Source organism: Mirounga leonina, unplaced genomic scaffold (genome assembly GCF_011800145.1).
Source record: "Mirounga leonina isolate KUSES-001 unplaced genomic scaffold, KU_Mleo_1.0 Mir_94, whole genome shotgun sequence".
In the NCBI taxonomy this organism is placed as follows: Eukaryota; Metazoa; Chordata; class Mammalia; order Carnivora; family Phocidae; genus Mirounga; species Mirounga leonina.
This window is the reverse complement of record NW_023270855.1, coordinates 35,995,116-36,015,799: the sequence shown is the minus strand read 5'-3', so window position 1 is coordinate 36,015,799 and position 20,684 is coordinate 35,995,116. Positions and strand designations below refer to the sequence as shown.

The window sequence follows — 20,684 nt, the reverse complement described above, 5'->3', positions numbered from 1 at the left end:
GAGATGTGTAGCTTTCCAAACTTCTAAAACAGCATAAGTCTGAGATAAGAACACATTTGATGGCACTTTCAGGAAAGAGGTGTCCTTTGCTTTAAAAAAAAAAAATTTTTTTTTTAACTAGCTATGTTTTGTCGTGAGCTCGATTTTCCTTACGGACTCAAACAGGTCCTACCAGATCTAAGAAGCACCAGTTTCCACTCTGCAAAACGAACCAAGGAAATGGAAATGTAGACAATGCTTCTGAGTTTTGAGCGTCTCTTGGTTTCCACGTCTATGACAAACGAGTAATGCCCTTTCTGGAAAGTGTACAGAAATGGAGGTTGGAGAGAAGGGGATGGCGCAGGGTCGATAAAAGAAATCTTCAAACCAACATGCATTAGCAGTAAGACCTTCCAGATTCCTCAGAAACAAGGCTGCTTTGTGATGCTCCAGGTGTGATCGATCGCTTCAGGGCTGCAGCCCAAGCTCAACTCGGAAACCTTCTGGAAAAATCCCAGTTGGATTGCAATGAAGGATAACAATGCTCTAGAGGGAGAAATAACCCCAGAGTAAACTATAAGTCACTGGCTGCACTGAGATATAACTATATTTATATTTATATATAGATGTGTGTGTGTATATATATGTTATGTACAAAAGACTTTTGAGATATCAGGCACCATTAAACCACACCCCCCTTATAAATGCAACTGTTCAAGTACACTAGGAACAGTCTTAGGGTACACCTGCAGTATAATAGGAAAAGCTGGAGTGGATAGTCTACACACAGGATCACAAGAGTGAAAGCTGCAACACCTCTGGGAACTCCATTAGCCATGTAATGTCATTAAAACATATAAAACTACTGCTCCTCAAAATAAAAGTTTTAGGGGAAAAAGTCCCTAAGTAGCAAACTGTTTCCCAAGTGGAGCTTGTAATGTTTCATTTCCTGTCCCACAATCAAAGGGGACCCAGTGGAGCTGCCTTTTGGCCAGCATCACATCACAGCAGGGCCAGGAGGAATCAGAGAGGACTTGGGGTCAAGCCCGAGGGCCGATTTCACTTTTTCCCCTTCACACAGGGTTTCTGCTCTGGTGCAGCCCTGACCTGCACGCAGTTACCTTGTTGTCTGGGCTGAGGATCTGTGAATGGCATTCATTTATTATTTTCATCATTATCATTTATTAACCAAGCATCCCTAAGAAAATTACAGTATATTTTTCTTTTTATATTCAATCCAACCTCCTTGCTTCTCTCCAAACAAAATGGCTAGTACCCAGAATCATTCAGGGATCCTTTCCAATCTGACAACCTAATTCCTGTAACAGCATCAAATCAGTATCTCGATACAGGCATTTTAAGGTTTTTTTTTTAACTTCCGAGGCTTTCCTCCCTGTTCCCTAAGTTTCAGTAGCTACCAGTACAGGACCCTCTGCAGATGGAACATTTCAGAAAAATGAGACAAATGATACATCTCTGAGGGATGTGAGATTCTCGCTGTTACTTTTTAAATTACCATTTTGAAAATGTTTCAGGCTGGCAGCCCCTAGGGAGGGGGGGGGGTCTCATTTCGTGTTAGTTTCTCCAGACCTCTCCACTTTCCCCAGAGCATTTACAATTCATTTTGGTCACAGAAGCTGAATCGTGCATAGAGTTGTACCACCCTCTTCCAGCTGGATGCTACCTGTCCTATATTTGACCCCACAGTTGAGAAAAAGAAAACATCTTTCCTTTCCCTTCTAGATGTGCACACAGCTAAGGGTACATGTAAATCCCCCCTCATCCTATACCATCAAAAAAAGTCTTGTCTTACCTTTTCAAAGATGCACAAAATAAATATCTGTCTTGGTTCCCACCCCCCCCCGTTATTGCCAAATAATAATTATAATATTAATAATAAACCACAGAGTTCTTAGATGGGAACAGAAAAAAAAAATGGTTTCGGTTGCAATGATGGGGGGGAATAAAACAATATTAAAAGAGAAAAACCAGAATCACTGTACTTTCTATAAATAAGTGGGTCCTGGGGGCGGGGCTGGGTGACGGGCGGGCGGCGGGCGCCCGCTATTTGCACACAAACTGGTCCACGATCTCCGTGCACTTCTTGCACTTGACGTAGCAGCACCAGTGGAACTTGCAGTGGCAGCGCTCCGTCTGCACGGTCTTGAACTGGTCGTAGCCGCGGCCACAGCACATGAGCTCGCAGCCGTCCATGCCCTCCGACGTCTTGTTGCACAGGCGGCCCTGCGTGCCCAGCGAGCCCGTGCTCTCGTTGCGCACGCAGTAGTCGGGGCTGGGGTCGATGTAGACCAGGTCCTGCGTGGTGGGCGAGTTGAAGCGGCTGTTGACCTGCACCAGCTTGCCCCGGCTGTTGAGCCGCATGGCCGCCGCGCTGTCGTACTTCTCCTTCAGGGCGTCACCCACCTTGCGGAAGTCGGCCAGCTGCAGCCAGCACGTCTTGAGGCTACACGAGCCCGACACCCCGTGGCACTTGCAGGCCACATCGGCCAGGTTGTACACCGTCTGTGGGGAGATGGGACAGTCAGTGTACCCACTCGAGGAGGAGCACGCTGGTGGAAGGTATGTTCCCAAAGCTCCCCTCCCCCTTCCCCCTGGAGCCTCGGTCCCCAGCTCCGCCAGGCCCGGCCTAGTTCCTCCTCATCCTGCGCTACCAGAAGGCTGGTGTTGCCTTCTTTAAAAAGTCTACAAGATAAATAGGCTCTTAGCCCCTCATTAGTACACATCATGGTGAGCAACAACCAGCTTTTAAATGGGAACAGGAAAAGACCACTCCAGTTGCTTCTTTTTTCCCAGGAAAATGTTACAGCAACTAATAGGTCTTGAACGCTCATCCCAGAGATAATTCACAATTCCTCGCCTTCATTACCTGGATTAATCCCCTCAGCCAGCCTATGAGGGTAGTGCTAATATCATGCCCATTTCACAGAGAGGAAAAGTGAGGCCCATAGAGTTCTTACCCAGCCACTGGAACGTAGGGGTGCCAGGATTTGAACCCAGGCAGTTGGGCTCCAAGCTCGTGCTTGGTGACTTGCCCATGGGCACCCAGTTGCTAAGCAGGAGGGTGGGGAGGGGGGCCAGCCCAGATGGGATCAGGGTTCAAATCGTAGTCACTGTTATTACTGCCGTGTGCCAGGCACTGTCATCATAGCGTTTATACTATTTATCTCACTGAATCCTCCCAAATAACATTATAATGGGTTAGATGATGGCACATGGCACAGAGAGGGTAAGTGGCCTGCACAGGCTACACAGCTAGAATGTGGGGAAACCAGGCCTGGATCTCAGGCAGTCTCACTCCTGGGTCCTGCACAATCCCTAACCCTTCCCCACACTGCCTAAGATAAGAGCACCCACACCAGACCTAGGCGGATGTGAGTTTTGTCCTAACTCTGCCCCTGAATTCAGGCAACTGGCTTCACCTCTCAGAGCCTCCTCTTCCTATCTGGGAAGGGGAACTGTAATGGTATGAACCTCGCAATACTGTTATAAGGATAGAGTGAGGGGATGCAATGAAAGTGTCTGGCATACAGGATGCAATCAGTGAATCTGCTCTTTCTCCAGAGTGATGAGCCCATGGCATCTGGGTGCTGGTCCTGGGCTCTCACTGGGTCACTGTGGCCTCCCAGTAGCAGCGCCCACTGGCCTTGGCCTCACAGCACTGTGCCCAGCAGTCTGGGAGGTGGTGGCTGCCTATTTATAGTCGCCACTGCCCACAGCCCCTGTGCCAGTCACCCTGCAGAGTTGGAGTGGTGCTGGCAAGCTGCAGGGGGACTGTCAGGAACCTGGAGGCTGGAGTGAGCTAGAAGGCTCCTTCCACCCAGAACAGCTCCCTTCATCCTAGAAGGATTCATAAGGGGTTTTAAAGGGGGGGGGGGGGGCAAAATGTACTCCCCTGGCATAAAGAGTTTCAGGCACTCAGCTAATGTGTGGAAGGGTTTTGCAAATGTATTTAACCTTTGCTCCCCTTTGAGGAAAATAAAAAGCTAATGCCCCAAGGTGATTCTAATATGATTTCTTGGCACAGTGTCCAAATTTCCTCCTCCCTACCCCCACTGTCCTGGAGAAAAACTGTCTTCTATGTAACTTCATCTGCCAGGATCCAAGGGCAGCTCACTGCTCAAGTTATAAAACCTACAAAAAGAATTCACTCACTATTTAAAAATGTAGATGTTAAATGACATTCTAATATTAAAGGTGCTTTTCCAACTCTCCAAAACCCCCTCTTTCCACTTGGAAATCCCGTGACCTTCTCTCCTTGCTTGCTAAGCCCCTGATCATTTCTCTTCCTGAGAGAAGTCAAAGAAATCCCCTCCATGGATGGAAGTACCAAATATGGGCACAATGGAGCCCAGAAGAGTCAAGCACATCTCTGTCCTGGAGGCATGTCTGGTCTGAGGCCCTGTAGGCTCAGAGTAATGGGACGTGCCCCCTGTGAGGACAGGGGCAAGCTTTATGGGCTCCCACAGAGAGTGGGGCTGACATGCCCATTATGTGGCCTTGGTCAGCTGCAGTGGGGAGACACAGCAATGGGAGGCTTGAGAAAGGAGAGGCCACACTCCCTCTGGGCACCACAGGCAAAAATCTGCCGAGTTTAATCCTTCCCCAACACCACCACATGCTTAAGTGAGAAGCTAGGTTAGCTGGAATTATCTAGATAATCTTTGACTTCTCTGTTCCCTCCTTCATAATGTCTAACAATTATGATTTATCGAGCACTTACTAAAGGCGGACACTAAACTCAGCCCTTTTGACTGAACCATGTGAAACTCTTATTTTACTGGTCAGAGATAGTCAAGCATTGGTAACTTCGTATGGATCCACCTCCTATATGATCCCAGTTAGTCCTCACATAACCCCAAGTGATAGTTCATGCCATGGCCATCCAACAGATGTGGAAATGTGGAAACTGAGGCTCATACACAGAAAGGAACAGAACTGGATCTTAATCTAGATTTCTTTAATTCCAAAACCGATAGCCCTTAACCCCTGAGCTGTGACGCATGAGTTTAATAAAAACGTGCCTGGACTTGTATCTCAATCCATCAATTTTCCCCCATGGCCATGAAGTGGTTCTCTAGGGCCTCAGTTTCCCAAGCTTTACAAATGAGGGTGTGTGGTTAGAGGGTTCTAAGGCTCCTCCCAGTCCTCTATATTTTACTCTGTGATTATCTTCCCTTTTCCTCACCCCAAAATACAGAAGAGTGAAATCTCTGACCAGAAAGTTCCTGGCACCTACCTTGGGTTCTGTGAAAAAATAATGACCCTGGTTTTCAATGCTGCCAAAGTTAAGAAAAGTTTCACCCCTTCATTTTAAAGCAGCCATAAAGTGCCATGTGTTTAACCGCAGGAAAAAAAGGGTCTTTTTAACTATTGTGGAGAAGCTTCCCACCAGGGGAAGGAAAGAGTGGACCCAGAAGGCTGGTGAGGGCTTGCAAAGCTGGTCTCTCTGGGTACTTCTGAGTGGCCCTCTCTTCTACCCAGAGCCACCCTCTATTGGCCTGATGGGCAGCCCTATAAAACTCCACACTCCTAAAAATGCTGTAGTTTTCCTAGAAAAGCTCTTTAAACAAAACAAAACAAAACCCTCAATCTGTCAGGCCTGCTATCTGATGCATGAGGGGAGGCAAGGAGAAAGCAAGGGAGGGAAAAGCTAAGTCCTGGAAGCTGAGCTGAAGACTTTCTCCACTGGGCACCTACCAGGGTAAAGAAATCCCTCTCCCAAATGTAAGCCCAACCACAAACATGTTCTGGGGAGGAGGGCGAACTTTGTTCACATTTTTATTTCTGAGCTGGGCTGGGCAATTGCACTGGGGACTAATTAAAACGGCAGAGAAAGCTCTTTCTCAGGCAACTGGAGGAGCACCTTTGCTGGAGGGGGCCAGGGCAGGATGATTCACGTCCAGGAGGCCTTTCTGGGGCATGCACCCCTCTCCAGAGAGGCCCAGGCGTAGGTGGGGCAGGAGGAAGGGAAGGAGACAGACAGGGGAGCAGAGAGGGAGAAAAAGCGACCTGAGACAGAGCCAGAATCAGAAAGGGTAGGGGCCGGATGCCTCGGAGTGGGGGTGGGGGGAGGGCAGGTACACCTGGAGGGCGGCGCTAGGGGGCACCGAGGGCCGGAGCGACGGCCGCCGGCCGCCGAGCCTGGGGACCCGAGCGGGGCGGGGCGGGGCGGGGCGGGGCGGGGCGGGGCGGGACTCACCCTGCGGCCGGCCTCGTTGTTGTGCAAGTTCATGAGGATGCGCGCGCTCTCGTACGAGCCCTTGGCGTGGATGCGCTCCCGCTCGCGCGCGTCCACGAACTCCTTGGCGAAGCGGTAGCCGTAGTCGATGTTGTCCCCGCAGCCGCCCCACAGCCAGTCCCGCGGCAGGTCCTTGGGGCGCGCGGCGCGGCTGCAGCCGCAGGTGGACAGCTCGCCCTCGCGGCACGCGCGGCTCATGGCGTTCACCACCCCCGCGGCGCTCACCGCGTACGTGAAGGCCGTCTCGCGGCTGCCTGCGGGCGGGACGCGCGGGGTCACCGGGCGCCTGCTCGGCTCCGAGGACGCCCGCCCGGGGCCCCGCCCCTTCCCTCCCGTCCAGCGGCCCCGGGGCGCCCCCAGCCCTAACACACCGGGGCGGCCCCCACCCCCAGGGAAGGCCAGGAGAGCCGCCCCAACACGTGGCAGCAGCAAGTGACAGACCCCCGCCCGAGGTCTTTGCTGGGACACTGAAGGGCCAGCTCGGGCAGCGCTGCGTTGGTTTTTCCCTCCAGCCCCTGAAAATCCTGGAAACTTACTTCCCAAAATGCACATGAAAGAAGTCATTGAGGGAGAACAAAATGTGGGGAGACTTCCTTACACTTATTTTAAGGTTTGGTGTCATTTTCATTTTGAGTTACCTCCAGCGGGAGCACAGAATTTGCTAGGCTTAGAGCCTCTGAAAGTCTTAGGCCCTTGGGACCCAGAGGCCCTCCTCCTGGGGCCTGGCTCCCCCTGCTCCCTCACAAAGCAGCATGGTGCCCGTCTAAGGACAAGGCTCTTGACATCCCCAAAGGACATTTCTAAACCTGTGTCTAGAGTATTATAGTGAAACGTGCCTCTTCTTAAATCCCAAGTCAATTGGCCTGATACTTCTCATTCAGGAAAATGGAGGTCTATTTTCAAAACAGCCTGCTGTCTTTTATGCTACTTCTGCAAACCCTCCCCCCCCCACGCCATAGCCTTTGCCTCAAAGTGTTAGAATAAATAGCAAGAAGGAAGAAATCACAATCTGAGGGGAAAAGAAAAGTCTTCCCCTTCTCAAAAGCTGTAAAGGCTACTTCCCTGTACAACACTGACAGAGGAGTCCCATTTGTCAGGAGGCAAATGGAGGCAATCATAGACTACTTCAATTCCCACTTGTACATGGAGACGTTTCCTTGTGTAAAAAGAAGCCACTTAATAAAAATGTAGTGGTACCAGAGAGAAAGGGTTAACACCCTGCCCACTGAAGCTGGACCTGAGGGGTGCCCTGGGGGGCGGGGGGGGCTCACTTTCTTCAACTATAAAATAAGGGCATTGAACTAGATGCCTAGGAGAAAAAAAGGCCGATTTTGGCGCTGAAATCCCTGTACCAGCATAAGTTTCTCCCACACTTAAAGAGCTTGCTAACAATCTTTTTTTGGGGGGGATGGGGGGAGGTGGTACAGCAGAAGAACAGATGACAACAGGATTCAGCCCCAACTAGAAGGGTCCGTCTGAGGAGCATGGCTATGCCAATTCCAGGATCCAGCAGGCTGCGCTTTCTGGAACTTGAGCTCCACACTTCAATCCACAGATATCTGTGATTCCTCCTTCCAGGAATGGCCAAGATTCCTGGTTACCACAGACCTTCTCTCCCACAATTTAAAAAATGAATAATCTGAGTGGTGTGTTGGTGGTTGGCAGGAGGATCCAGAAAGTTCCTAAGGGGTGTTACATCTATCTAGCTCAAATGAGAGAGGCAGGGCACATCAGGAAGTGGAGAGAAATGAGGTGAGCAGATAGTTTCTAGGGAGTTATTTGAGGATTAACACTGATAGTATAGAATAAGTTGTGGCCCTGGATGGGAGACTTGTAGAATAAGGCAGGAGCTAAAGGAAGATAGATCAAGAGTCCTGTGGAGATACATAAACATAAGGCACTGTCCTGGGAGTAGACAGTGCATAAAAGGGCTTTTATACAAAACACAATAATACCACTTTTTTCACGGGTCTACCTTGAGCATTTCCTTTTTTCGCCCTGGCACCCAAACCTGGTCGAAATCTCTTAAGCTCATTGGTCACTGAAGGGAAAAACGTCAGTTTGAAAAATGCTCTTTGGCTGATAGCCTGTGGACACAGCCATCCCGGATGGAACACTGCTGGTTTAGTTCGGTTTCCCTCCCTGTGAGATCTACATCTCTTCGGACCCTCGCACCCCTTAAAAATGGAGCCTTTCTTATATATCTTTTCACAGTGTGGAGACAAAGAAGAGACGGGAGACAAAAGCTGGAGGAAAGGGTAGCGTGATGAAAAATGAGAAAGTTTCCAAAATGAAGAGTGGGCCCTTCACTGGCCAATTGTGTCCATACAGTGCCTCCCAGGCAACTGGCACCCTAGAAAAATGAGTCAAAGAGGGATGGAAGTGGCAGCCTGAGTTTCTCAGACACTGGCCCCATCACAGGGTCAGATTCTCACGGACACGAATTGCTCTCCATGTCCCTGGTTGTACTAAGTGCTCTGGAGTGGGTGCACACACACACACACACACACACACACACACACACACCCCTGCAGCATCAAAGGTGTCTTAAATTTTCCCTTAGCTCCTTCTCTTCAAACAGATTCATAATAGAAAAGTGAAAGCCAAGTAAATTTCCCACTGTTGGGGTTGGGTCCATGTGCCCCTTCCACAAAAATCTATTCTGGTTTTTCTTCCCTCCATCTCTTTTTTAAATAAATAGAAGAGAAGGCCCCAGCAGTGTTCCACCGAAAGCCCAGCAGCAGCTTCCTGCTATAAGATCCCAGGAACCTGGGGGGCTTTGGGCAAAGGAGGATGGGGTGTGCTCTCAGATGCCCAGGACATCAGCTAACTTGATGGTAGGATCTAGCAGGGCGCCCTCGGAGGCTGCCAGGAAGTTCTACTCCCACCCACTTGCCACCAACCCAGATGGGAGTACCACACAGCTGAGGACCAGACAGTGTATTTGCAAGGGACAATCAACTATAAGCCTTTGTACCAAAGGTTCTGCTTGTTCCCTGAGGAAGCAGGCTCTTTGAATCTTGGACCACATTTTAAATAAATCTCCAGCAGAACTCAAATCCACTTAGCAAATGATAGCTTATTCTGAACATTTTGGCCCAACACAGGCTACATAGGAAGACGAGAAGAGGATCTTAAATCAAAGCCCTGTTCCAGTGACGACACAGAAAAACCATTCCAATTGCTGTTTTGCTTCCTGGTTACTATCAAAAATGTACGGCTTTTGCAAACTCACACACATGTGAAAAAGTGCTCCCAGAGTTTGAGAGGAAGGCAGTTTAGGGGGAATATATATAAGGCAACGCTGACAACTTACCATTCTGATCCAGCTAAAACAAACCAACAAACAAACCAGTTGTGAGCTTACTCGCAATATGACAATGCAGAAGAGAATCTCCACCACCCCAGTTAACTACAGAGGGCCGTCCACGTTCAGGGCAAGCTCCTGTGTTCCTGCCGCTTAACTCCTAGATTCAGATCCCAGTATATACATTAGCACGTTTTAATCATTAACAGGAAGGACAAAGCCCTATGAAACTGCAGGCTGAGAGCTGCAGACCATTTTGCCATTCAGTTAGAGGAATGGCTTCCAGTCCTTGTATTATTTTAGTATATGAAGTCGCTGGGCTCAAACATCCACTGACAACTCTTTTTTGTTCTCAATGAATGCACTTTTCAGGGTTTTTAAAAAAGCATTTTATCCATCCGTGACGGATATTAAGCCAACTTTTTTATCTTCAGTCAGTCTAAACAGTTAATTGCTTTGATAAATGGCTTCTTATTTTAGGAATCACCGCGGTCATGTTAATTATAAGGGCTTATTTGCGTAATACCAAATGGACCTAAAATATTCACACTAGAAAGCACATACAGGATCACATCTGTCAGACAGTATCCCATGCTATTCAGCCAAACCAGAGGCAAACTGAGTTTCCAAATTCTTTGCCTTTAGCCCCATTTTTTTTAAGATTTTATTTATTTATTTGAGAGAGAGAATGAGAGACAGAGAGCATGAGAGAGAGGAAGGTCAGAGGGAGAAGCAGACTCCCTGCCGAGCAGGGAGCCCAATGCGGGACTCGATCCCGGGACTCCAGGATCATGACCTGAGCCGAAGGCAGTCGCTTAACCAACTGAGCCACCCAGGCGCCTGCCTTTAGCCCCATTTTAATGCCTCCTCCTCCCTGCATGCAATACCAAGTTCAACGATACGTTTAACATAAAGAATCTGACTGTGAGCAATACATTTAAGACTTTTTTTTAAGTTTCTAGCATGTGCTTTTGTATCAATTGCCAAAATCGCAACGTAAATTGGATCACTTCTAATTAAAATTCTTTCTGGGACTAAAAATAAAGCTTCGAACATATATATCTCTATAGCCTCAGGAAATATCTATATTAGGAAAATTAAAACCTTATTCACTTCCAGCATAGCCAGCATTCGAAAGATGACAGTATTTAGTTTGATGCGTGGGCCATTTGAATTGTGGCTTAAGAGACTTCTAACCGTTCAAAGAGTTTTGAAGTTTAAAAGGATATAAATGACTCATCTTTCCTCACCTCCTTTTGAGAAACCAACATAAGCGTTCTGCTTCTCTTCCAAACAGAAGGCGTTTTAGAAAAAAAAAAATGCAGCGTTCAGAAAAATGAAGGTGTCTCTGATGCTTCCCTTTCGATTTGGCTAAAGGAGTGAGCGCCCCCAAACTTATTATCATCAAGGTGTGGGAGCCGGCATTAAAGCCCACAGAAGTAGTGACCAACACTCCCCCGCCCTCGTCCTGCTGGAAGATTCCCTCCTTAGCAAGCTCCCAAGTGCATAGGGAAGCCCTTCTGCAGGAGAAGGCTTGGTTTGTATTTAAACATCTGTTACGCAGTGTCCTACCTATCTGCATGACCCGGCCGAACACAGAGGTGTTGTCCACGGTGCTGCAGTTCCACCGCCGATGCCGGAATTGATACTGGCACTCCTTGATGCCCGTCTTCGCGCCTTCTCCAATGTACTGCATGTGGTCTTGGTACAAGTGGCACAGTTTCTTCTGTCCTTGAGAAAGTCCTGCCAGCTGGCTGCAGAGAGGCTGCGCTCCTATGATATATACTTCTGACATCTGAACGGGGTTATTCATACCTAGCGACCTAGAAAGGGTGGGTGGGGAGGGGGAGATGTGCATTCAAGATTTACGTGAACTCTTGAGGTAGGCCCCCTGAACGCATGTCAGCGAGACAGAGTTTTCAGCACACAGATGCATTTTCTCTCCAGCTTGTCCTCATGACAAAGTAGAAGGGCTTCATAAAACTCCTCTGTTCAAACTGTGCTCAGAAAACGGAGGTATTGTGTGGTCCCCACCCCGCCATCTGGCTCCTCAGTTAGGTTTTCACTCTGTTCCTTGCCCTCCTTGCCATCTACCTGGTGTTTCTGAAATGCGCTCAGAAAAGGGGGAGATGGCGGTTTGGGGGACAGGCCTCTGACATTAGAGAAATTGACTCACTTTGCCCCACAAATTGGACGGATCTGCCTTGAAAGCGTATGAATGCCCAAAGTAGACACAACTAGACACGGGGTGGAGGAGACAGCAGCTCCCTCTGGCCGATGGAAGAACAGGGACACAAGTCGAGGGACTGAAGAAAATTCACCATGTTCTGGACATTTTAAAAGGGCCCCTTATGTGATTGTGAAAGACCCAAAACAGGGTATCCAGTGAATACAAGTCATGTTTGACAGTCAGAAAAAACACTGTTCATTTACAGGGAAAAAATATCCAGAACGCCGTCAAAAATAATCCTCTGGATATACTGCAGTCTATCTACAAGGCCCCTAACCAGAGAGAAACGCTCATTTAGGGACGTTTGACTACTTCATGTTCACCTCCTTTTGATCAAATTTCAAGCCCCAATACTTCCCCACTTGGAGTGTAGCTGTCTTCCTAGAACACTCTGCCTACCTCAGACCCTGAAGGTTAATAACCTCAAGTGACAGAAAATAAAAGCTGGAACTCACTTTTACTACCTAGAGGTGGCAAAAGTAAATTTTATAGATAGGCTTACAATTATTAGAGAAGTGAATTTCGGTCCCCTTTTATTACATGATGTACTACAAGCAGACATCTGAACAAGGGCCTCATAGAAAAAGGTGTAGATTTATAGGGTCCCATTCCCTACGGAGCTAAAGATTAAGTTTGACGATATTAACAAGTTAAAAGAAAATTCTGATTTCCAGATATATAAACAAAATACATTACACACGTATATACCAGATAAAGGCACTCAAACTCACAATTCAGCTTTAAATACTGTAGCATCGTACCCATAATCTTTAAAAAAAATAAAAATAAAACAAAGAATATGTACTTAGAAGGAACTTACCACCAAGAATTGGCTTCTATTACAACCTGGGCGAAGGAGAAAAATATGGCCAAAGCCATTAGGAAGAACTTGGAAGACATTGCACTTCCAGCCGTCCCCAAAGCAACTCCTGGGCTTAATATTCCAATCGACTTCTGGAGAGGGAAGAAAGGAGCAGATGTTTATTGCCTCTCAGATAATTTTCAAGCATACAAGTTTAAACAACGGAAGCATCCGGGGTCTCTTAAGTTTACTGTTGATTGACTGCGCTTCTCCTCCGTGAGTTTTTTGATGGCAAGATACAGGCAGTTTCTTTTTCCAAATTAATCCACCCACGCAACCTCACCAGGAAATCTGATTTCGCTGGGATCCTGCGCGCGGGGCACGCCAGCGATTACAAACATGTCTCAATGCTGTTGAGTCAAAGCCCCGGTGCCAAGCGCTGCCTCTGTACTGCTTGTTCGCTTCCCGCACCCCCTCGCTCCCCTCTAGTCCGCGCTGTGCTGGGTCCCTCCTCGGGAATTCACTCGGGAACCCGCAGCCACCCTCGTCCGCTCCCCGACCTGGGCCGAGCAACAAGTGGAGCCGGAATTAATTCCATGGGCGAGGAGCGCGAAGGCGAGTGGAGCACGCCGCCGGCGGCTGCGGAGGAGGCGGGGTGGCCGGCGCGGGGGTGGGGGGTGGGGGTGGGGGCAGGACGCGGGAGGGAAGGGCAGGGGGTGGGGGGCGAGGCCCCGGGGAGCGGCGTGCGCGAGAGTGCCCAGCTGGGAAATGCAGCTCGGAATTAACAGCGTATGTTTCCTAATCAGTTTACAGGCCGCTTTGAGGGAAGCCACTTCCAGAGGGGGAAGGGCAGCCTGGGTTTCCTTAGGACACTGTTCAACCGGACTGGAGTGGGGAGGAGATGGGGGGCACTGGGGATAACGGGGAGAGAGCTCTGCTCTCTCAACCAAGGAAACCGGAAAAACAGTGCCCCCTCCCCTGCCTGCAGCCTCCTTCTGCAACTCAAGTGTACCCCCGAGAAGGGGACAAGGGAGAGTACCCCTGAGGGAAGCAGGGGGTCCGGGTCCCTCTGTCCTCCCTTCCCTGCCCTCCCACAAATTCTGATTTTTCATTTCACTCTCCTTCCCGCCCCCCTTCTGTCCCGACTCCTGACAGCTGCCACGGAGAAAGAGGAAAGGACGCCAAGGGGGACTCCAGTTTCCTTTGGTCTCGGTCTGGGGTTGTCGGCCACTTCGCCATCGCGGCCCTGTGAGTCTGGCCTTAGAACACCTCCACCCCACCCTCCAGCCCGATTCAGACTCGGTTCGGTAAGTTCCGAACGGTGAGAGTGCAGGGCGAGGCCACAGCCGGTGCGAGTGAGCCCTCGGCGGGGCCAGAGATGCGCTGGCTCCCGCGCCGCGGCGGAGCCCCTGGATTCCAGGGCGCAGAGGGCCCCGGCGGCGAAGGTTCCCGTCGTGAAGAATTTCGCGGGCAGGGGGCGGCCTTGGAAGCTTTCGCGGCCGTTCCTCCCCACTGGTGACTTCTCCACCTGTAGGCGGCGGGGGCGCGAGACAGTGGCGCGTGCGGGTGGGAGGAGCGGCTTTCCAAAATCCCCTTTTACGTTTCTGATAAGTGTAACCCGGCTGTGCTGCACCACCCGCAGCCCCCGAGGGAGCCCCTTCCTCGGGAAAGCAAAGGTGAGCCTCCTCAAGGCGGCCGAAGGGCCTGGAACGTGAGCCGTCAAAGGGACAGAGAGGACCTAGACAGCCCTGGAAAAGCGAGGGGGCCCAGGAGCGTGCCAAGGTTTTTCTATGCCCGCCGTCCTTTTGACCAGGACAGCTCGGGGCTTCTCCAAGAGGAAATGCTTATGTGGTCCCCGGTGCCCGCTAACCGGGGCTCTGAGCCCTTGGCCCACTCATTGTCCAAACGCCGCAAAGCTAGGGGCGCATCCCGGAGAATAGAAACCTGGGGTTTCCCCAGCCTAGGAGAGAGAAGGCTCCGTCTCCCTCCCCACCCCCGCCCGAAGTGTCAAGTTTCCTCCAGGGGAGGGGGTGGGCTGCGAGGTCTAACGTCGCGCGCGGCCCAGGCTGCAAAATCGCCTCTCCCCCTCCGCGGCCAAGGCCGCGCGCGCACACACACTCACAACACACCCATGCACATTCACACACTCAAACGCGTTCATAGACACACAAGCACCGACGTGCTTACGAGACGCCCGCGGAGATGGCTGCTGGCCGCGCGCACTTTCCGAGCTTCCCGACGGGCGGGGCGAGCGGGGCGGGGCACAGGCAGCAGAGAAATTGATAACAGATTCGGCGGATTACAGCGGATCTCTTTGTTAGAGGCGAAGCCACACAACCCGAACCGACTTTGGGACCGATGACCCCGGGGAGAGTCCGCCCGTTCCTAACTGGGAGTGGGTCACTGGGTCTTCGAGACTCAGGTCTCCCCAGCTCCAGACTGGGGGCAGGCCAGAGGTGTCCCAAAGGGGATCCGGCAGGAGAGCCCTGCGAGTCGCGTCTCCACTTAACCCCGCGTGCTTGCCCGGAAACAGCTTGGCCCTCTTCCCGCTCCAACCCCCATGCAACCCCCCAAAAGGTCCCCACAAGTTTGAAGGACTGAAAGAACCCACAGCGAACTCACTAATAAATACATCGACTCTGTAGGGTAAACACCCCTGCCTGTTTACCAAGAGATCTGATCCGAAAAGACAGTACGAAATGAGACCTCTCCGGAGACGGTCACGCCGGGGGTAAAACAAAAGTTCTGGGCGGAGGCTGAGTTTACTAAAGAACGGGCTAAATGTTTTCGAACACTTTCAGGGCCGTGAGAAGCCCACTTACGTAAGAATCCTCAGAATCTGTTCTAGCATGCGATGGGGTGGAGGATTGCGGGCACTTGAGAGGTTCTAGCGCAGGGGAGGGCTGAGGTGGGGGTAGGGCATTCGTGCGCCCCAGTTTCCAAAGCCAGAGCAGCTCCACGCAGTGATGCTTATTCTGTCTTTCCAAAGCCTCCGCATTGGATTGAAGGTGTTCCTAAACCTTCTTTATCCACTGGGGTGCAGGCTGGGGGTGATGAGGGATGGGAGAGAGGAAATCATCACTCTGGTTAGAGGAGGTTCCCCAGCCACAGAGAGCGTCCGAGAGGGCGCCCAGCACCCAAGTCCTCAGCCCCGCGGCCCCTAAAGAGAAATTCCGCAAAGGCAGGAAGAAGATTCTCGACCCTCACCCACGGGCGCTACCTCATTCGGTCTGGGCATCCCTTTCCACTAGGTTTTTTGCGTCCAGGGTCCCCCAAGTCTGGGAGAATGGAAATGAAGGGGGAGACCAGCTAGGAGTCAGAAATGAGTTTCACCTGGGCTCGCGGTGGCTAAAAAGATAAGAAACTTCAAGAATCCTTGCTCTTGGTAGGAAATAAACTTTGTTTTCCCCACTGTGATCTCTCCCTAAAGGAGAGAAACAGAAAACTGCGGGAGATAAAAGGCTGCACCACAAAGTTGGGACGTCCCGCCCCAGGAAGTGCCAAGAGAGAAGCGGGAGCGGATTAGGATGAGCCTGGTGAGGCCCACAGGAGGTCCGCTTTGGGGGAGCGGACAAGGACGTAGAGCTCCCCTAAGCCTCTAGCCTGGGCTCAGGGGGACCGAGGCCACCCCTTACTGTCTTGCGTCCACAGCGCTGCATTTGTGTTGTGTGTGTTGGGGGCGGGGGTGTGGGGAAGCCCGAGAGAGAGAAGGTGGAGGGAGCTTCTTGCGACTAAATCAGTGCAAGGACTGCCCCGGCTCAGGACTGAACAGCAAGTCCGAGAACAAGGAGTCTCCAAAGGAAGAGCGGTGGCCAAGCCCGGTTCTGTTCTCTGTCTCCCCACTTCCATCCCAGGACAAGCCTCTTCAGACTTCAAGACTCTCTTTCTCTCTCTCTCACATCACTTACACCTTCTTACACCGGTTAACCTCCGAGCACAGGCTATCAACTTTATCAGAGGAAGAGCAGAGTGAAGGAGAAATAAAATTAAAGATCAGTTCAACCCCCACACTGCAGAGGCAGTTTCAACTCCACTTTTTAATAGACGAAGAAATGGAAGCCGAGAAGGAGAAAGCAACACTTGGCTCCCACGTACAGCACGGGTGAGAGCGCCAAGGCCCTACCCTAGGCCTCCTAGGGCGACGCTCCTGTTCCTGCGCCCTGGGGAGGAGGTAAACCCTTCCTCCTCTCCCCCGAAGCCCCGTTTGCTGGATCGGACCCCTGGCCCCTTCCGTACTGCGGCGACCACGCAGAGCAGCTTGTCCTCTGGGGGCCTCTGAGGGGCCCTCGCGAGAGAGGAGGACCTGGTGGTCGGGAAGGCCGAGCGGAGCCAGAGGTGGGAGGGAGAGAAGAGCAGCTGACTGCCCACCGCAAGGAACAGACTCCCAGGCGTCCTACCTCAAGGCGGCCAACAGGGGGCAGCCGGCACCGCACTGCGAGGATAAAAAGGCAGCGGGAAGAGCCGAGCTCGGTGCGCACGGTGCTAACCCCTTATGCACCGGGGCGCTCCGGTGAGGAAACGGAAAGGCCAGGGACTCTCGGGCCAGTCCTCCTGGGGAACGTCCTCCTTTGTGGGGCCCGGCGGGATTAAGGCTAGCTAGTAAGCCCAAGACGAGAACAACTGATCTTTTACTCCCCTCGCCCCCCACACGCAGGGCACAGATCTACACACTCGGACACAGCTTCCACAGCGTCTCCGCAGCTTGCGCACTCTCAGCATTGCCCCCTCTAAACTCCCCTGGCAGAGACTGTCTAGAAACGAAATCTCCCTATCAGGCTGGAGCAGCAGTGAATCTTGGCGGGAGGGCAGGGGCTGGGGAGGTGTGATCCCACCCCTGGCTCCAAGTGACTTCCAAACAGCGGGTTGTCCATTTAAAAACGGGAGAGGAGAAGGGGCCCCGATGCCAAACTGGACTTGGAAAGTAAGACAAGGCCCCGGGGTCTCCAGATTTGGGGTTCTTTCTAAAACATTTTTGGGGGGGGAGGACGAGCGGAAATTTGTTTGCTTTAAGAAACATCTTATTTTCTAGAAAAGCAAAATGGGAGAGGATCAAGAAAAGTGGAAATAAGGAGCGAAGCTTGGAGGACAGACAGAGGAGAAGTTGTTTGGAAAATAAGTTATATTGCAGGAAGAAATGTTAACTTTTCGCAAAAGTGAACTCCCGGTGACCCTCGCAGTGTGTGACTCGGCTTTAACATACAACTGACAATTAAAACAAACAAGAGTTCACAAACTGCCCCCCTCCCTCTCTCCCAAAGCGGAGGCCCAAATGTTTCCCAAAGGACAGGGCAGATTCCGCGCAGGGGGCCGGGGCGCGCTTTCCCAGCGGACGGGATTAGAGCCACCACTGCCAACACTCCCCGCCCCCATCACCGCTGCAAAGTGCCGGGGCTCACCCAGTGGCGGCTAATAATGCTACTAACGCAACCCGGCTCCCGCGCCGGGGTGCGCGCTGGCCCCCCACAAGGCACTCTTAAAGGCACACGGGCCTGCAGCGCTGGGATTCCCTGGCCGGAACGAGCCTGCAGCAACCTGGCCTCCCGCAGCAGAGGACGAGGGAAGAGGGGGCGGTGCACTGCTCTGGGGTGTCGGCTCCTAGTCCTGCTGCTGGGTCTCCCAACCAAGGAGTCCTCATCCCCTTTCTGAGCCCCGGCCACACACCCTCTTGGTGCCCGCGCAGTGGGCGCTTCGTAAATATTTGTTGAATTGAATCATTAGCCTGTTGCTGAAATATACATAGTAAATTACACTGGTGTTTCTCAGGGCAAAAAGAAAGTCTTCGGTGAACCGCTCTCAGTTCTTCTGCCTGGCTCATCCTCACTTTTTCTCCAAAGTCTAAAAGGTTTGCAGAACTTTTTGTGGGACGGGAAGTCTCCCGGGAGACAGAGGCAGTGCGCGAAGGGGGGCGGGTGGGTGAAGGGGTAGGGGTCCCTGCCAGCTACGCAGGAGTTCCAGCTTCTGGAGGCAGTAGAAGAAATGGAGGGATAGGAAGAGGTGTGTGTGTGGGGGGGGGGGGGGGGGATCATTTAGCTTCCAAAAGAAAAAAAGAAAAAAAAAAGTGGCGAGCGTCGGCAGCGCACAGAACACCTACCTTCATGGCGAGGGGGAGGGGACGCGGCCGCCGGGAGGAAGTCGCCACCAGAGCAAGGGCAGCCGAGGAATCCGAGCGGAGCGGCCGGGTTAAGCCTGGGGGGACGATCCGGCGCAGAGCTTCGGGCTCCTCCTGGGCGCGTCCGGCAGGCGCAGGAAATCGGTGGCGAAGCGGTCACTGGCGCCCGAGTCCGAGGGCCCGAGCCGGAGCAGCACCGGGATGCGCCCGGGAACCGAGGGGGCGCCGAAGCCCGCCAGCCGGCAGCAACAGCAAAGCCGGGCCGGCGCGCAACAAGGGAGCCGCGGGTCCGGCGAGGGCGTGCAGGCGACTGTTCCGCGGCGAGGCGCTCCCTCTCCAACGTCCATCAGCGACGGCGGTAATTAGGGCTTTCCAACCCCAAATGTGGGCGTGATTGTGCAAAAGACTTTACAACAAATAAAAAAAAAAAATTCTTCACAAGAGGGTGAAAAAAATGCCCCACTACTCAACTCTGGCCCGGGGCGGGGGCGGGGGCGATCCGCGCGCCCAGGTGCCCCCAGTTCATTCACACCACGGATTCTGCAAACTCCCGGCGGCTCACGCCTCCTGATCTCCAGCTCCCTCCTCTCCCAAGTCTGTGGCCGAAACGTCTGCTTCCAGGCGCTGATCCTGCGGCCGCGAGTGAGTGTGTGGACGTCTGTGTACACACACAGACACACCCCCCCCCCCCCCCCCCCCCCCCCCCACACACTGAAGCTTTGGGGCCACAGAACAATCAGGCGCGCATGGCTTTTTCTCCGGGAGATGCCGCTGAAAATGCACAAGTCGCCATCCGGACTACAAGAGTCAGCACCAACTTTTGTCCTTTCATTTTAGGGTTTGGCAAAAAGGGGGCGCAAATTGGGTAAAAGTTGTCCCTCGAACGCTCTGCGCGGCAGTTTCGGGGGCGATGGGCGATTGCCCCAGGGGAGACACTGGCTCCCCCCCTCCCCACTCCCTTCTTTCTCTCTTCGGGTTAATCCCCGTCTTTCCCCCGCCTTCCCTAGGCGAAGGGCGAAGAGGGGCGAGGGCACCGCGGGCGTGGGGCTGGGGAGGGGCGAGGGCCAGGGGCTCCGCGGCGGCTGTTCAGCTCCGGCGGTCCATGGCCGGCGCGGCTGCCCACCTCCTCGTTTGGCGCCGGGGCCCGAGGGGCGGGCGAGCTAGCAGGCGGGCGGCGGGCGGTCGGGGGCACGGCGCGGCGGCGGCGGCGGCGGAGGTGGCGGGAGGAGCTCGCTCGGCGGCGGCCGCACCGAACCGGACTCCGGGCGGCGGAGGCGGCACCTTGGAGCTTGCAGCAGCCTTCCACGCGATCCTGTGCCCCGCAGACAGACTGACCCACCGCAGGGACCGCGACCCCCCCACCCACCCCCGGCCCTCCTAGCCAACTGCCTCACTCTCGCTCCCTCTCTCCGGACTCCTCTTTCCCCTGCTGTTCTCAGAGGGGGGAAAAAAAAAATTTTTTTTTTTTTTTTTTTTAAGTTGCAGAACCAAAGGCGGCTGGAAAGAGAGAGGGAAGGGGGGAGAAAGGAAAGAAAAAACTCAACTTCGCCTATGCGCATGCGTGGTGAGGCCGGCCTATGACAAACTCCGCAGGATTTTAAAGCCGTACCACGGCTGGGGTGCAGGGGGGGTGGAATACGCTCCCTGTTGGAGCCCCCTTCTCTGGGCTCCCCATCCCCCAGGCATCTGCTGAAAGAGAGAGGTCCACTCCGCAGCGGCTGCCTGCCCACCGCCCGGCTGTCTGCGATCTTCCAAAGCCGCCGACCCTCGGGAGGCTGAACCCCAACTTCCCGGTCTGGACCCCTTGGCTCTCCTGTCCCGGGCCGCTCCCACTGGGGCTGCAGGGGGCCTGCTGCCCTAGCACGGAATCTCTGGGAGGACCTCCTCCCCATTCTTACCCCTGAGGGAGGGTCCCTAAGCCCCCGGGCTGGAGAACAGGGTAGACGCACACATCCTGCATCGCCCCAGTGTAGTAGATTTGGGCACTGGGGCGCGCGA

General features: G+C 52.8%; 1 protein-coding gene across 3 annotated transcripts; it reads right to left on the bottom strand.

Annotated features, from left to right (window-relative positions):
- Positions 1-1,889: 1,889 nt before the first annotated feature.
- WNT5A (Wnt family member 5A) lies at positions 1,890-19,383 on the bottom strand. 3 transcript variants are annotated; one of them, XM_034996686.1, is made up of 5 exons: positions 18,669-19,383; positions 12,596-12,729; positions 11,118-11,368; positions 6,200-6,492; positions 1,890-2,502 (listed from the first exon to the last, which is right to left on the bottom strand). In XM_034996686.1, the coding sequence occupies exons 1-5, from the start codon at positions 18,672-18,674 to the stop codon at positions 2,044-2,046; spliced, it is 1,143 nt and encodes a 380-aa protein (XP_034852577.1). In that variant the 5' UTR covers positions 18,675-19,383; the 3' UTR covers positions 1,890-2,043. The 3 variants fall into 3 exon arrangements, with proteins under 3 accessions (XP_034852577.1, XP_034852579.1, XP_034852578.1); XM_034996688.1 differs by lacking the exon at positions 18,669-19,383 and adding an exon at positions 14,765-14,821; XM_034996687.1 differs by lacking the exon at positions 18,669-19,383 and adding an exon at positions 13,138-13,184.
- Between the last annotated feature and the right edge of the window lie 1,301 nt (positions 19,384-20,684).